We start from the raw sequence: 17343 nt of genomic DNA, 5'->3' as shown, positions 1-17343 counted from the left end.
ATCTTTCCGCGAGAAACGCTAAGATTCACTATGTCAAAGACAAATAAGAATATTTCTATTAAAACAACACTGCTTAGAAGTCTATTATCTCCAAACAGCCGCATAAGATTTATATATCAACATAGTTTACCTATACCGCATTAACAAGTTTTTTTCTTTTTGCATTAGCAAGTTATGCATGAGTGAAATGGCATTCGGAAAAATATACTTAGAAAAATTAGGAAAGACACAAAGGAAAACAACATGATATTAATGTTGGAAATACATCAATCAAGTCAATGCACTAAGCACATGTAAAAAACTCGAGTGTTACTTAACAACACTCACAGCAACATATGCAACCGTAATGTATCTCTCCAACAACATAAAAACATGCGATCAATATTACTATTACAAGCAAATAAAATAAATTATATATTCCATTTAAAACCCACTCTACAAAATTTTATATTTTATGCTCCAACTATTAACCATTCAATTTATGTATTCAAACAATATAAACATTATTCAGCTACTTTGAAATATTTTACTCACCTTGCATATGTACATAAAATAGCAAATCCCTCATAAACAAAATAGACATCCAATTGATAAATGCAAAGCTGATCCTCAACATCATTGATGAGACTTCCATAATAACGGCTCCACAACTCTGACAAATAGCAAGCATCAGACAATTTCTATTGGGGCGCCTATAACATTTTTTTCCATCAGAATCATTAAGAGAATTTAAAATTTAGCTAGGTTAAAAATATTTATTACCTTTGTCATATAAAAACCTCTGAATATTCAATCAATATAAAAAATTTAACTTATCAAACGTTAACTCACAAAATCAATAATTATATTTTTCTTACAAATTTGTTTTAAAAAATTCTTACAAATATCAGACATTCTACTACACAATTAACAAATATTCATGGTCGAATTTGCGTTTACCGTGGGACCATTGATACTATTCGTGAAGATTTTTTTGTGTTCTTATGTTGTCGATGTTTTTTGTCAAGCTAGGGTTAATTTGTTTATTTTTTCTATTTTTTTTTTGTTTTCATATGGTCAAAGCGAGCTTCGTAGTTTTTTGGTGGGGAGTGTTCTCTACAGGTCCGGTCCGCTGCAGAAGCAATGTAAGCGGTGGTGTGGGGCAAATAAAAGTGTTTCAGTTTTTTTTTACAACTAAATTTGTTCATTAAATTTTTTTAAAAGTTCATCCAGGTCATTAAGATGCACATTTTAATTTTGATTAAAGCATCAAATAGTCATGGACAGGCGCCGGTTCTCTATCAAAATATTTTCTACATGTTTGTGGAACTTCCATGGAATTTGACATATTTTGTTTACTAAACCATATAATATGAATTGTAAATACATTTAAGAAAAAAATATACGAACCCGGAATACCACTAGTATATATATCAATACAATACTAAAAGTTGAATAAGAGCTCCTCTCATGCTGTCCACGTCCTCAACAATAATCAACCAATAGGAAATCAGAAATGCGCCACGTCAGACGTGCTGCGAATGGTGTTTGGGCCTCGCATCCTAACGGCCCGATAATGTTTGGAATCTAAAAGCCTCGGAAGTCCATGTCTCGCTGAAGTCTCCTTTCCCCTTTTAGCGAAGAACAACCCTAATTTATCAAAATCGATCTTCGATCCCCTTTCTCTTCCTCTTCTTCGTTCCGTCGATCCCCTTTCTCTTTATATTCTCCGTTTACTACGTTTCACAAATCTTTATCGCGAACAATCAATTCTCTCCCCACTCCTCTAAACTTTTAATCTCATTAATGGATCTTTGTCGCTATCACCGCCTGCGATTCTATATAAATCTCTTAATCGATGTGTTTTTTAGATCTAAAACTGTTCTATCCTTTCAACTGCTCCTTGCGATGAAGTTCTCCGGTGTTTCCGACTCAGTGAAAAAAAACGGCGAAGCGGCAACCCCCTCCAATTCAGACAAACCCGTCTCTCAAACCAGTGTCTCTTCCGGCGATGACAATCCGATGAAATCCAAAGGTGCAATGGCTGTATCGAAGAGTCCGACCAAACCCGTCACTAAAACCGGTATCTCTTCCGGCGTTGACAATCCAGTGAAATCCAAAGGTGCAACGGCTGTATCGAAGAGTCCGATCAAATCACACGGCAAAACCAGTGCCTCTTCCGGTCCCATTCTCGGCGTTAGGGGCAGAACATCTGTCTCACCCGTCGACAAAGTCAAATCAATTGTCTCCGACGACGTAGGGGAGGTTATTACCTTCAAAGACGTGACATTCGGGCCCCATCAAGACGAGGTGCGGTTTCGATTGATCCATTTTTGGGAGGCTTGGAACGTTCAGACGAAGGTTCTTATCGGCATCGAAATGCTTCTCATCAATAAAGAGGTACAAACCATAATTTGTTTATCGAATAATTGATTTGATACATAACGTCTGATTGCTGTTTATCGCTTTGTTTGATTAGATGATTGATATTAAGATTGATTAGCAACAAAATAGATTGATTCGATTATGTATAATTATTTGTTGTTGCTAAACATATGTTGACTAACTTCTCTGATTAATTTTCTTTTGACAACAGGAGAGTGTAATCCAGGGCTTCAACCCCTATGGAAGGATTGTGACCTATTTGCCTCACATGAAAGCTGGTTGTACTTACCGGCTCAACAAGTTTTTCGGATCAAAGAACAAGACAATTTACCGGGTAGCTGATCCAGATGTCACTATTAGCTTCTCATGGAACTCTGCCCTCACTGCTCTCAAGGACAGTTCAATCCGTTTCCCTGAGGATCGGATCCGTATCCATGGATTCCGAGAGTTCGATGCTGCTTCCGACTTGAGAGGTGATCTTTATGGTAAGTTTTCGCTTCGTTAACCCCAATCACCGTTAATATTGGATAGTAGTCTAATCTGATCTTAGATAGTATGATATCATCTGATTAGTTATTGTATTGATCTTGGAGTGTTTGCTTACAATTTTGTATTGATTGCCGGATTTATAAATAAGGCATTGAGTTTGATGTCTTCTCTTGCAGACTATATTGGCCATATCAAACTTGTGAATGGGAAGGTTCCCAGTGACGGTCTCTTGCTTGATGAAGCTGAGATAGCTGTATCCCACCGAGTTGAGCTTCACGTCCAGACACATGAGTAAGTTATTGTGTTGTTATAGCTTCGTTTTCAACCACAATATATTAACTAAAAACTATATTCGCAATTATTTACTACACGAGTTTGTGTTGTTGCAGCGATCTTGTGATGAAGTTGTATCTCTGGGACAAGGCTGCCTTTGAGTTCAGTGAGAAGTTTAAAGCATCTAGAGGCACTGCTCATGTTATCTTAGTCACCACTTTAAACCCGAAACGGTTTGGAGGTTTGTATTGCTAAGTTACATTGCTGTTTATGAATTTATATTTGGTTGAGGCCCTTAACTTCATTTTATTATAAGTTTGCTGATGTGTCATGGCATTCTTTCTGTTATAGGTGTCCTGTCTTTATCTGCCATGGCGTCCTCACGTGTATTTGTGGATAGTGATGTCCAAGAAACACTCTTCTACCTCAGTTGGTAAGGTTTAGTTTCATGTATTGGAATGTCGTTCATGCTACTCCATATTGTAATGCCCGGGTTGACGTTTTATTCAGGTTGAACTCGAACTTGGATGTTGCCAGTAGAGTTAATGCAAAGGTGATTACCAAGCCTAAGCCAGCGACCTTGAGAGAACTCTTCTCTTATATGAATCAGACATCCTCTAAGGTATTATATCTGCAATATCTGATACATTTAATAAGATAAACTAAATTTCACATTGAATTTTCAAATATTTTTCCAGGTTGCTTTGTTTGAGTGTACATCAACTATTTATGATGTTGTGCACGGGTCTGGATGGTATTATATAGGCTGCGGTGTGTGCCATACTAAAGCAACCAAAGGGCCCACAACACTTATGTGTAAGAAATGTGGGAAGAGTGAGATTGTTGGTGTGGCGCAGTAAGTGGTTTATATATAGTTTCTACACATTCTTTGACTGCAATGGTTGTTAACACTATCTGTATTAGGTACTTGACGAAGCTATCTGTGTATGACCACAATAATCAAGCCGTATTTGTTGTCCTTGGTGATGCCGGTGAGGAGTTGACTGGAAAGAAAGCTAACGAGTTGGTCGAGAGATACTATCAGGTAATTAGAAAATTATATGGTTAGGAGATCTAGAATGTGTTCTTGCAAAAGTATTTAAAAACGTTTCTGATGATGTCTTATTGTGTGTTAGGCCAATGATAGTGTTGGAGGGGATCACATGGTTCCAGTTCCTCAGGCTATGGTTGATACCATTGGACAGACGCGGAAGTTTATTGTGAAGGTATCGAATCACAATCTGACTGCCAAGTCCCAGACTCTCACTGTGACAAAGGTGCTCCCACCTGATGCCCCAGAACCTGAAAGCAGTTTAGGAGAGAACGTTGATGAAAAAGGTGATACTGAGGGAGGGGATAATGCAGCTGAGTTAGGAAAAAGGGGTGCTGATGTGATGGAGTCTGAGGGTGTGAAGCGTGCCAAATGTGGCTAATGAAATTGCCTTGACTGGTTTTGTGTTCTTTTTTTTTTTTTTTTGAGACTAAGCTTTTTCATTATCTTTGATTTCTCTTTGCATCATTATACCAACCTTGGTTATAACCTCTTTTTTTAATAACATAAACTGTTAATCTTTTCCATGTTATATAGTTTGATCAAAATATAATAATTGCTAACTATATACTGTGATCTTATTATCTGTATAGGAACCAATGAAATGGTAATATCTATATATATTTACCACATCATTTGGTTGATGACAACCCAATTCAGAAATATTTCACGTAGTTTGGACAACGTTGGAAGCATGATATTATATGATTACTTATCACTGTTTAGAACTAAGTTATTGGACTCATTCGATCAAAAACTTAATAATTATAAGATATATGTGGACAACCTTGAATGCTAAAACAATTAGCATTGTTTTAGAACTAGGCTCTTTAACTCATTCGATCGAAAACATAATAATTATAAAATATATGTGGACAACCATGAATGATTAAAAACAATAACTCTTTATATAAGCCAAAAAATTGGAAATTTTAAACAAAATTAAAAAATGATGGGCTGAGGTTCGAACCCTGTTCAAGAGCAAATGCAGATGCTACTCTACCACAATACTAAAGACACTCATTGCAAATATATGCCCAACACTAAAGATATATATAAACCGCTCGGGATAAATTAATTGCTTCTTCATCCTTTTTAACGAGGGAACATATATATGTGGACAACCATGAATGATTAAATACAGTAACTCTTTATATAAGCCAAAATAATAGAAATTTTGACGAAAATTAAAAATGATGGGATGAGGGTTCGAACCCTAGACAATAGCAAATGCGAATGCTACTCTACCACTAGACTAAAGACACTCATTGGAAATATATGCCCAACACTAAACATATCTATGAACTGCTCGGGATGAATTAATTTCTTCTTCTTCTTTTTTAACGAGGGAAACTCGACCCTTCCTCTTCTATTTTCAACTGCTTTCCAATCCAAACTCCTCACCATGTCTGATCAAAATCCTTCTTCTTCTGTTCGAACTAGGATTCGGAGGTTTAACGAGATTGATAACGCACATGGAGAACACTACCAGTTCCGATCGCGAGTCCTGTTCAAGTCGTTTGATGATCGTATCCAAGAAAGTCGATTGATATTCTCCGGAACCGTTTCGCCAATCGGGGGTTACTCTCGCCGTCATCCTAACCACGAAGCCACTACCGTGTATTGCTCTCTTTGTCTTCGAGGTTTTGTGGTTCAAGGTTCTCTAGATCCTAGGAATCGTGGGTTAGAGGATGTGTTTAGAGTTATTGATGACATAGGGTGGTCTTACACGGTGTTGCATGTGAATCCATTCTGTCCTAGAGTTGTGAGAGAGTTCATCTCTAACATAGCATTCAACGAGGATGGAGCTCTTATTCGAGGATTTGTCTACCGTTTCTCCCCTTCGGTGATCAACCAATTGATGATGACACCGACTGTCGAGCACTCTTTTCAGTGGAAAGACGTTGTGCTGAATCAGGCAATCACACACCTCACCGGTGGTCAATGTGCTGGATGGACGGGGTTTAATCTGAATGCTCTGCTCGATCCCTTCCAAATTCTATACCGCGTGTGTGAGCGTAGTTGGCTTCCAGGTCCGGACTCTAATTTGATGATGAGAAAGCGTCTCCGCCTCATGTATGCTGTTACCAAACGCAAGCAAATCGACTTTGGCCAGCTTGTGTATGAACAAGTGATCGACATGACCCGCGTAAGAGACTTGGAAACTAACTTGATATTTCCAAATCTTATTTATCAGCTCTTAGTGCTTCAAAAAGAAGTCCCTCTGTTACCAGGAGATGAAGATCCTATCAGAAAAGGTATCCCCATCTATGACTCCGGAAGTGATGGAAGTGGTCCAAGGGGACGTAGAAGGCTTTGTTAGTGTAATAGGGAAACATTTTTTTGTGAAGTCAATCGTTCTCTCATGAATGTAGCTAACCTATGATCTTTTTGACAAGTAGCTTGTGTTCGAATCCTCTTCAAACGTTGAATCTCAATGAAGTTTATGTTTTGGTGTGATGTCATTGTCTCAATTATCATTTCAATTGTCTCAAATTTTAGAAATTTTTTATCAGTAAAGGAAAGAAGTATATTTCATTGGCTGAGCATTAACAATATTTCTATATACCTTTATAAATTAAAATTATGCTATAAACCCTAAAGCTGCCAAACACGTATCTTCCTCTCGCATAGCCGCAGGAAACGTTATCGACCAACATCGCTAGCCTGAGGCAGAGGTGAGAAAAGAGAGAGCCGTTGAGTTTGTAGGAGGACTGCCAAGGCTTTACAAGAAGGATATTTAAGCATAATGGTTACGCCACCGCCCGAGCAACCCGTTCAATCAGCAGGTACATATATTAACTTCGTTTACGGCAGTTCATGGTTATAAGTTGGCACAGCATGTTTCACGTATTTGTACAATTTTGAATATAAACAATCGATCCAAACTGTAGTTAAAAGAAAAAAAACCAATTGATCCCAATCAAATTGGTGAACTATTTTTCTATAGAAAATTATATCGAGTAAACGACTAAAACTTCCACAACATAGGACAACAATAACTACTTTAACTATTTGTTATTATGTGAATTTTACTGTCTAATAAAAATACTACGACCACCAGTCCAAGCCTAGATACAGAATTGCGTCCAATTACTTAATCTAATAAATAAATTTTGTTATACTTTTATCTCTTATAATGCAGTTTGTGTGTTTAGTTATATTGTTGATTCAGCATATTAGCAACTTGAGTTTATGCTACAATCCTTAAAAATCTTTAGAAAATTATCTATTCGATTTGACATCCTTTCTTTCGTTTATTGTAATTTTATTTTGAGATATTATTCAAACATAAAAATTATAAATGGTTTTTTTTATACAATTTGGTGAACCACAATTTAGAATAGCGTAGGATTATAGCATCATTAATTATAATAAATTTTATACTTACGTTAAAATAGAATGATAATTAAAATCAAAGAAGAAAATTAAATATTTTTTATACTTACGTTATACACACTAAATTTTTTTAAAACAAATAAAATCAATATACTAATTTAAATTTTTATTAAAAAAAGAATCAGTTTCCCTCTGATCTCGAGATCATATCTGTAAAATATTATTTATATATTTTCTGTAATTATAAAATATCATAAACAACTACATATATATGAAAAATAAAAGAACATTTCAGTAATACTAATTATACGTTTTGTTTTGGTAGCATTAATCTATGAGGAAATATATATTTTAACTGTCTGGCTATTATATATTCCGCATGACAAAAAATTTAATTTTCTAAATATATCCATGTGTGTAATTATTATAGTTGGAAATACATGTATCTTATTACAATTTATAGTTTTGTTTGTAAAGTTTTAAAGAACGCATGCCCTTAATTAAAATCAAATGTTTTACAGTGACATCTTACATGCAACACATTCTTCAAAGAATCCACCAACTTCAGGAAGGGATTTCAGTGCGTCCTATCACAGTATGTATAAGAAATGTTTGGGACATCAGAAAACACCAAACAAATAATACTCAAATTTGCATCGGCTTCCTGTGCTACGACCACCACGTAAGCCTTTTATTGACTTTAACATATGCATATATATATGTATTTTCCAATCCACCATATTTGATTTAAACTACTCACTATTTACTTAATTGGTTCGGCACAACAAAATTTGTTCACATTCAGGGACAACTATTAGAAGGCCGTCTCACCGGAAACATTCAGCCGAATGATTCAAAAAACTTAACTGAAGGAGATATATATGAGTTTTCAAGATTTTCTGTCATACATAATTCACGACTTCAGAAACTCACCCAACTGCCGTATTACATTCAGATCGACCAAAAGACAATAATATTGAACGTTACAAACATCGGTCCGATATTTCCAGTTCACAATTTATCTCCTCAGAATTACAGAAATCTATTGCGCTTAGCCACTATACCCACATACTTACCATGTAAGTAAGTCATTCCAGTATTAATTAAACAAACATGGATGTTTATTATAAAATCAATGTGCAGATGTCGTCGGGCAGATAGTCATAATACAAAAAATAAAACCAGACCACCCAGAACTCAATATTGATGCCACAATTGGTCTACGGCTGAACATGTCAGTCTAACAAAATAATTAAAAACGAAATAATAATTATCTTCATACATACATCTCTATCTCAGGTCGACAATTGTTAAACTCATATTGTGCGACAAGCAAGCAGCAGATTTTAGCATCCTACAAAGCAAGAAGAATAGGAAATTTAAAGTTGTCATCATCACAAGCATAATTCCTAAACTTTTGCGAGGTAAATAATTTTACTAAACACATCAAAAATAATACATAACTAAATTTTTTTTTATCAACATAACAATAATATCCAGTATTTTCCAGGCAAACTACTACTCCGTTCATCACCAGCAACAAATTTCTACTTCAACAAATCAATTGATTACATAAAGCATTTCAAAAGCCAAATAAGAGATCATGCAAAACCATGCAGCAAAGAGTGATTCTAACTCATGCATCATTCGGATTGTTATTCTCTTTCTCACATGATTTGATACCTAGATTTATTTACATTTTAAACTATTTTATCATTGTTTTTCTTTAGATCTCTACTTCTATATAAAATCTAAAACTCAACTTCTGTCTTTCAATCTTTGCTAAGCAATTTAAATATATAGAGAATAAATTAAAAGACACAGGTGATGTCTACGTGTTAGTGAGCAAGAAAGCATGATTAGAGTGAATAAGAAGTCTACTATAAAGATGAGGGTTACTGAGAGATAAAATTGTGTAGAGTTTGTGAATTTAAAAAGTTACTTGGATAAAAAATATATATATACACTGATTTACAAAATTTGATCAAACTTTTGTAAATTGCTACTTCATGAATATTTTTCGAATTATTTTGAATTTGTTTCATTATATTTTACAAATTGAAACTATTTTTATTTTAAATTTGAAAAATTAAAACATATAATTTCAATTATCAGTTTTCAACTATTACAAACGTAAAAAATAAGATTATGTACACTTTTTTTGAAAAGAGGGTTTTATATTTTAAGTAGGTTATTGGAGTACTGTTTATTTTCGTGAATTTATTCGAAATGAGATTCCAATCTTTTAAAATAAGAAAATTTATGTTCTATACATAATTATATTTTTTACAAAACTCTAAAATCTCGGACTTGGTTCTATATATATTATTAGTTAATCGTGTTACCATAATAAAAAAAAATTTAAAATTAGTTAATTTAAGTTAACAATGATAATGTAACAAATTTAAATATATTATCCGCGCGTCTGTGAAGAATATGAATCATAAATGATTTAAATTTGTTAATTTAAGTTAACAATGATAATGTTACTCTCATCAGAAAATAATATATATATATGGAATTTGTTAATTTATTCACCTAAAATTTGTTTGAATATTGTTATCTTAGCATTTGATTCAATAATTTATATATATATATCATTTTTTGAATTTCTCGGTTTTATTTACACTATTAGAATAATTTGGCAGACAATATAGTCACCTATTGAGTGATAGGAAAATATATTGTGCTCGCTCCATTAATCTGTGAGAAAATCTATATAACATCATTAAGAGAATTCATAAAAGGTATTAATATCTTGAATTTAGCAGTTAATTACATGACAACATCTTATTTTCACACACTTTTCCAATTTTTGATTGTTGCTGGTTCATAAGGTACTAAGATTTTTAAAGCTTTCAAATGTGAGTTTTTATAATAAAAGAACTAAACTAAACAAAATCTAATTGTCATGCTATTATATATGTTGTCCGTAAGTTAATATTGAGATATAGCACTGTACGTAATTATCATAGTGGGAAATATATGTACCTTATTACAATTTATAGTTTCTTATAGTTCCCTTGAAAAGTCACCTCACGTGGGTAATGATACCACAACTAATGTTACATATATTTTGATGTATATATATTATTAGTTAATTTAAACATAGGTTAATTATTTATAGTTTGCTCAGAAATTTCTGATAATGTTAAACCTTAAAGTAAAATAACATCACCATCACTGTTAAGCCCATTACACCTAAACCCAGTATGTAACTAATACTTAGAAATTTTCGATGATGTTAAACCCTCAACGAAACTGTAACACGTTAGGATAAAAGTCAATTCAACAGAAACAAATAACTCTAAAAAATTAACATCCATGAATAAATGATCATTTAAACCAACGTAAAAAGACAATAAAAGCATCTGTTTAAACTCACCCTATTTACCACATTTACACAAAGTCTTCAGCCCCCACAAATACCTCAACAGTGAGTAATATACCACTTATATCTCATCGGATTTCACATCAAACAAGATCTACAGGTGGAAACCCAAAGCGAACCCTCCAGATCTACATCCTCAGACCCAATACAACACAATCCGTGATTAATTTTCAATTTCTATCAATGATCGACAGCCAAGGTAATTTTAGTGACACCATATCTGAAATCATGGAAGATAAGTTAACATATCACGACATTCACCACCCCAATTCAACATACCTTATTGAAGAAACCAAACAATATGTGATGAATGAAGCTAGAGCCAACATCAATACCTTCGCTAATGATCTTCAAGTTACTCTTACTATCAAAGATTACAACCCAAATGCAACATCAAGACTAGACGTTGATCTGATCATTACTGATTTAGAGGATACTAATAGGCCTCCAACTACGGAAGAGGAAAACGATATATGTATTGTATGCTTCGGAAATTACAACCAACACAACAATCTTTGCACCCTTGCTTGCGGCCATAGTTTCCATTTCGCATGCATTGACCAGTGGCTTCGCAGAAACATATGTTGTCCAATATGTACATAAAGTAATCTATGATGCCAAACTTCTCTGAAAAAATAAAAAACGTTTATTGAATTCTAAATTGCCATATCAGTTTTGTCTTCATGTTAACTCCATCCTCCTAACCTGATGTTACCGATTACTTGGTGGCGTTTATCTATTTAAACTAAAATACCATTTTTAATAAAGATGATGTTTTTTTAACTTTTCCTATTGTTAACATATACTTTCAAAACTAAACATTAATCTAATATCATGTATTCAACATTTTTATGTTATTATCAATCTTTATTTAATTATAAAAAATCAATTACCTCAATTATTTTCTGAATTATTATTTAATTATAAGATTTATAGAAACACACAAAAAAAACTTTGTGGAAATTTTTTAGGTATGTGTTGGTTTTGCAGGAAAAAAACCTTCGCTTTATCATAATCATTATTAAATAAAATATATGGTTACGAGTTATATAGATAAACTTAGTGTATTAATTTCGGCAAAAATATTATCATTTCCTAACTAATTATTTTACACATTATTATCGTTATTAGTTTATTTAGATCATAGTTACATTGTAAAATGACTCAGATAATATACGAAGACTGGGAGAGATCTATCCTGATAATATAACTATACAATTATTTTTTTACGGTCCCTACTTTTTCAAATAATCTTCTTCCTCCCATCTTAAGCAATTGCACAAGCATTATATAACATATTTGGTAATAATCTTCTACTTTAACGTTTTTCTTTGGTAACAAATCGAAGTTCAGTCAAACCCCCACGTGGCCACGTTTTTGTCGGTCAGACGAGTTCACATGGTGTAGTCTTGCTTCAAGCACCTACTAACCTTTATATATATCTGTACCATATTTTATACTTACGTTTTTAAATTAAAACTAAGTGTTACCATATTTGAAATCCCATATCTCATTAACATTAATTTAGATTTACTGTATATAGAAATACATATATTAATATGTATAAATAAATACGTGTATCACATGACCATAAAAATATCAAATTAGATTAATACTATACACTAAACAGTGTGTTGTGTTTTCATTATGAAATTGGATTAATACTATATTTAAAGGGATGCTAAGATTTTGAAATTGGAAAAACATTATGACCCACATTTATATTATTTTATTAAACTTTTAATTTTAATTTTTATTATAACTACAATTACATCATTTAATATAAACAAAAAAATTAAAAACATAAACTAAATACCCCCCACTCAGTTCTTATATTTTAATACAACAATGTAGTGTTAACATAAATAGTTAATTGATGTTCACCATACAAAAATTACAGGAGGACCCACGCAAAAAAGGAAACGAGGCCGTCCACGTGGATCACGTAATAAACCAAAAGGTATATATTTACTATCAAAAATATTTAATACTAAGATCAAAATTGTCTCATCTCAGTGATTAAACTGTGTACGTTTTCAGTTCATCTGGTACAAGACCGACCAACATTCAAACCAAAATATTACGACTGTAAGTTTATATGGATCATAGTATTATATCCTAAACAAAACTTATTTATCAAACAAACTAACTTCCCAGATTTAATTTAATAGGTGGCTGTGATGAATGCGACTCTTACAGTGTGTATCTATTATGCTATATTCTTTTAAAGTGACAACTATTAATCTTAATAGTCAAGCAGGAAAATGCACGTAATATGAGAAAGGCCATCTTGCTATCGAGACGAACTTCGGCATCGCTACGACGTACGCATAATGGCTGATAAAATCTACTCAGATTTAATACATTTCTAATTCTAATTTACGTTGTTTATGCATAGATACAAATGCTCCACCACATCCACAAGGAATGCGTCGCACTCAACCAAAAAAGAAAGGTGCATACTGCTTAAGCCCCTATAGTTTTCGAGAAATATACATATATATATATATATATATATATATATATATATATAAACAATGATATTTGTTACCGACAATTGTGACTCGCTTAATACAAAAATACAATTTATACAAAAAGTAAATTCATAAGATAAAAAATTAAAATAACATATTTAATTTCAAAAATGTATTTTCCAACATAATGGTTTTCTTAAAAATCAACTAAAATTAAATTTTGAAAATAATTCATTTTTAAACATATTTTTTTTCAAAAAAAATATTTTCCAAAAAGTAAAACAAAAAACTTTTGTTTTTTAAAAAATGTAAATTTATAATTCCTAGGCCTCTTTTAAATTCTTAAGATGTTAAATAAACTATGATTTAACAATTCGTAACAAATATTTTTCAGAAAAAGGTTCAATGTCACAACTCGATAAAAACCCAATCGTAGCATGCTCAAAATGTGGTGCGTTAATGTGGACTTCTGAAAGCACTGGTACAGATCGCAAAATAGGTGAACCAACTTTCACCCTTTGCTGTAACCATGGCCAAATCAGGCTTCCACCGATCAATCAGCACCCAGCCCTGTTAGAAAAACTTCTTCAAACTAGATGGTTTCGAGATACTATCTGAGTCTATAATTTTGTACTTGCTTTTACATCCGTTGGAATGAAAATGGATTATAGTGTCGTCCACGCACCGGGTCCTTATACTATACGGATCCAAGGTCAAACCCACCACAGAATTGGCTCGCTCATACCGCGACAGGGCTGTCTCCCAGAATATCTCCAGCTTTATATATTTGATACGGGCAACGAACTCAGAAACCGCCTAAATGCGATGGGACAAACCTCAGTAGAAGGTAATCTCGATGAGTCAACATTAGCGCTCCTCATCGAGATGATTGACGAGAATAATTGTTTAGCTAAGATTTTTCGACGTGCACGAGACCACTACGAAAGCGTCGGGTCAGAGTTTGCTATTAGGTTAGTCCCAGATAAAGGGAAGGGGAAAGAATATGATCTTCCAAGTACAAGCGAGGTGGCAGGTCTTATCGTGGGGGATATAACATCAACAATTGGAGAACGAGATATAGTGGTCCAGTTTCAATCTGACACTTTGCAGCAGATACATGATGATCACCCTCTATACATAAGCCTACAGTATCCTCTTTTGTTTTCGTATGGTGAATATGGGTTTCACCCAGAGATCCCCCTACATCTTGAGACATGCACTTCAAGAACAAGGCAATTCATAACCATACGGCAATACTAAGCTTCTCAGATTCAAACACGTCCTAACCAAGGGATGACGTTGATTAAAGGAGGTCGTCTCCTCCATCAATTTATTGTGGACGTCTATACAACAATTGAAGAGGATCGACTGAGGTGGGCGAGAAATAACCAAGATATTTTGAGAGCCGAGCTCTACAGTAATGTCCTTGATGCTGTAAGCAAAGGTGAAACTGATGCTAATGTTATTGGCCAGAGGTTTATACTGCCGCCAAGTTTCACCGGCGGCCCCCGGTACTTAGTGGAAAAATACCACGACGCAATGGCTATTTGCAGGGAATTTGGCAATCCAGATTTATTTATCACAATGACTGCCAATCCTAACTGGAGCGAGATTAAAGAGCATATTGGGAAATATGGTGGAGATTCTCCTAATGATAGACCAGACATTGAATGTCGGGTTTTTAAAATGAAGCTAGATCAACTACTCAAGGATTTCAAAGCAGGAACTTTCTTCAAGCCATACAAGGCAGCTCTCCACCGAATAGAATTTCAAAAAAGAGGTCTCCCTCATCCACATATATTATTGTGGTTAGGAAACTCTACCAGAACACCGAGTGCAGAAGAAGTGGATGAAATAATTTTAGCCGAGCTCTCAAACAAAGAGGAAGACCCACCTGCTTACGACTTAGTCATGAAACACATGATCCAGGGTCCATGTGGGCTCTTTAATCCGAAGTCACCGTGTATGGAAAATAACATGTGCACGAAAAAGTATCCTCGGCCGTATAACGACAACACTTCAATTGACAAATCCGGGTATGTGTTATATCGTCGACGCCGAAACGACGATGCGTGTACATTAAAGGCTAGGGCTGTACTAGACAACACCTTTGTCGTACCTCATAACATTAAGCTTCTGAAGAAGTACGAAGCTCATATTAATGTTGAATGGTGTAATCGTACAAGCGCGGTGAAATACTTATTCAAGTATATAACCAAGGGCGTTGACCGAGCAACAGCTGTTATTGAGAAGGGAAATACAACAACTACATCTGACGCCACGGGATCCGGAGGATCAAAGGAGAAAGTCGTCAGGCAACGCAATGAGATCCAAGACTACATTGAAGCCCGATATTTGTCAGCTTGTGAGTCTATGTGGCGGACTTTCGCATTCCACATACACAAAAGAAAGCCATCAGTTGAAAAGCTTATCATTCACTTGGAAGACGAACATAATATTACGGTTAAATCAACAGATAACCTCGGCCGTGTAATCCACAAACCAGGTATCGAGAAGACAATGTTCACTGAATGGATAGTTTTATGCAGAAGGTCAGAGTTTGCGCGGACACTAACATATGTGCAGATTCCTGAATATTTTGTATGGAACAACAGTGCTAAGGTGTGGACTAAACGTAAGAAAGGAAAAACCATTGGCCGAGTCGTAACTGTCCATCCTTCAGCAGGTGATCGATACTATCTGAGGGTCCTCATTAATAAGATTAAGGGTCCTAGAAGTTACGACGAGCTAAAAACATACAACGACGTGAAATACCCTGACTTCAAATCAGTTTGCCACGCACAAGGCTATTTGGACAATGATGTTGAATGGCTCGAGAGTATGTCAGAGGGTGCTCGAATGGCCAGCCCATACCAGCTCCGTGATATGTTCGTCACATTCCTAAACAATTGCTTCGTTGCAAGCCCTAAAGGACTATGGGAACACTCATGGAAATCACTGAGCGAGGACATACTTCACAAGAGACAAAGGATCTTAGGTCACGCAAATCTGGAACTGGACGATAAGACCCTGGAGCAATACACATTGATAGAAGTAGAAAAGTTGATGCGCATGCATGACCGCTCCTTAAATGATATTAAAGATATGCCGAAGATCAACCTTGTTTTGCTAAAGGAATTGGGGAACAGTTTGTGGAACCAAGAAATAGATTACAATGTTGCCGAGGAAACACTAAGACATGACAAGTAGTACAACTTACTTAATGCTGAGCAGCGTGCGATCTATGAATCAGTCTTAGACTCTGTTGATAAAAAAAAAGGGAAAACTTTTCTTTGTATATGGCGCAGGGGGCACAGGAAAAACATACCTATACCAGACTATTATATCCGGGCTTCGCTCAAGAAAACAAATTGTTCTACCAGTTGCTTCTTCAGGAATAGCCGCCTTGCTACTACCAAACGGGAGAACATCTCATTCCCGCTTCAATATTCTGTTGAAGCTCGACGAAGATAAGTTCTGCAACATCAAACCAGGTACAATGCTGGCTGAACTAATTGAGGAAACGGACCTCATAATTTGGGATGAGGCACCTATGACAGACAAACATGCTTTCGAAGCATTAGACAAGACGTTGAAGAACATAATGTCTATGAAAAATCCACCCGCAAAGAATCAGCCTTTTGGCGGCAAAACAGTTATGTTAGGTGGGGATTTCAGACAGATCCTACCAGTCATTCCACAAGGTAGTAGAGCTGATACTGTATTAGCTTCGATAAGCCATTCATATCTATGGAATAGCTGCCACAAGTTCTCTTTGAAAACAAATATGCGAGTCAATCAGGATGAGAAAGAGTTTTCTGAGTGGCTTCTCAAGGTCGGGGAAGGTCGTCTAGAATCAGGACAAGAATATGAGGATGATGGGTACCATGAGTAATTCATAAATATCGATGAATCTTTGATTTGTTAGAGTTTTGTTGACCCATTAGAAAGAGTTGTTGATG

At 34.8% G+C, this 17343-nt stretch overlaps 1 protein-coding gene across 1 annotated transcript; it reads left to right on the top strand.

The window, feature by feature from the left end:
- Nucleotides 1-14674: 14674 nt before the first annotated feature.
- Nucleotides 14675-17276, top strand: LOC106417468. The gene is made up of 2 exons (XM_013858268.1): nucleotides 14675-16529; nucleotides 16690-17276. Exons 1-2 carry the CDS (start codon nucleotides 14675-14677, stop codon nucleotides 17274-17276), a joined length of 2442 nt encoding a protein of 813 aa, XP_013713722.1.
- Nucleotides 17277-17343: the final 67 nt, after the last annotated feature.

The sequence above is a fragment of the Brassica napus genome, chromosome C8 (assembly GCF_020379485.1).
Source record: "Brassica napus cultivar Da-Ae chromosome C8, Da-Ae, whole genome shotgun sequence".
Lineage (NCBI taxonomy): Eukaryota > Viridiplantae > Streptophyta > Magnoliopsida > Brassicales > Brassicaceae > Brassica > Brassica napus.
Note: the sequence above shows the minus strand (reverse complement) of the source record. Positions and strands in the feature narration are given on the sequence as shown.

Bases quoted from the DNA above. Each gene is read 5' to 3' on its own strand.
- LOC106417468 (XM_013858268.1), top strand. From the start codon at position 14,675: ATGACGTTGATTAAAGGAGGTCGTCTCCTCCATCAATTTATTGTGGAC. The intron at 16,530-16,689 runs GTTTGTGGAACC...TATATGGCGCAG, and splicing joins GCTAAAGGAATTGGGGAACA to GGGGCACAGGAAAAACATAC.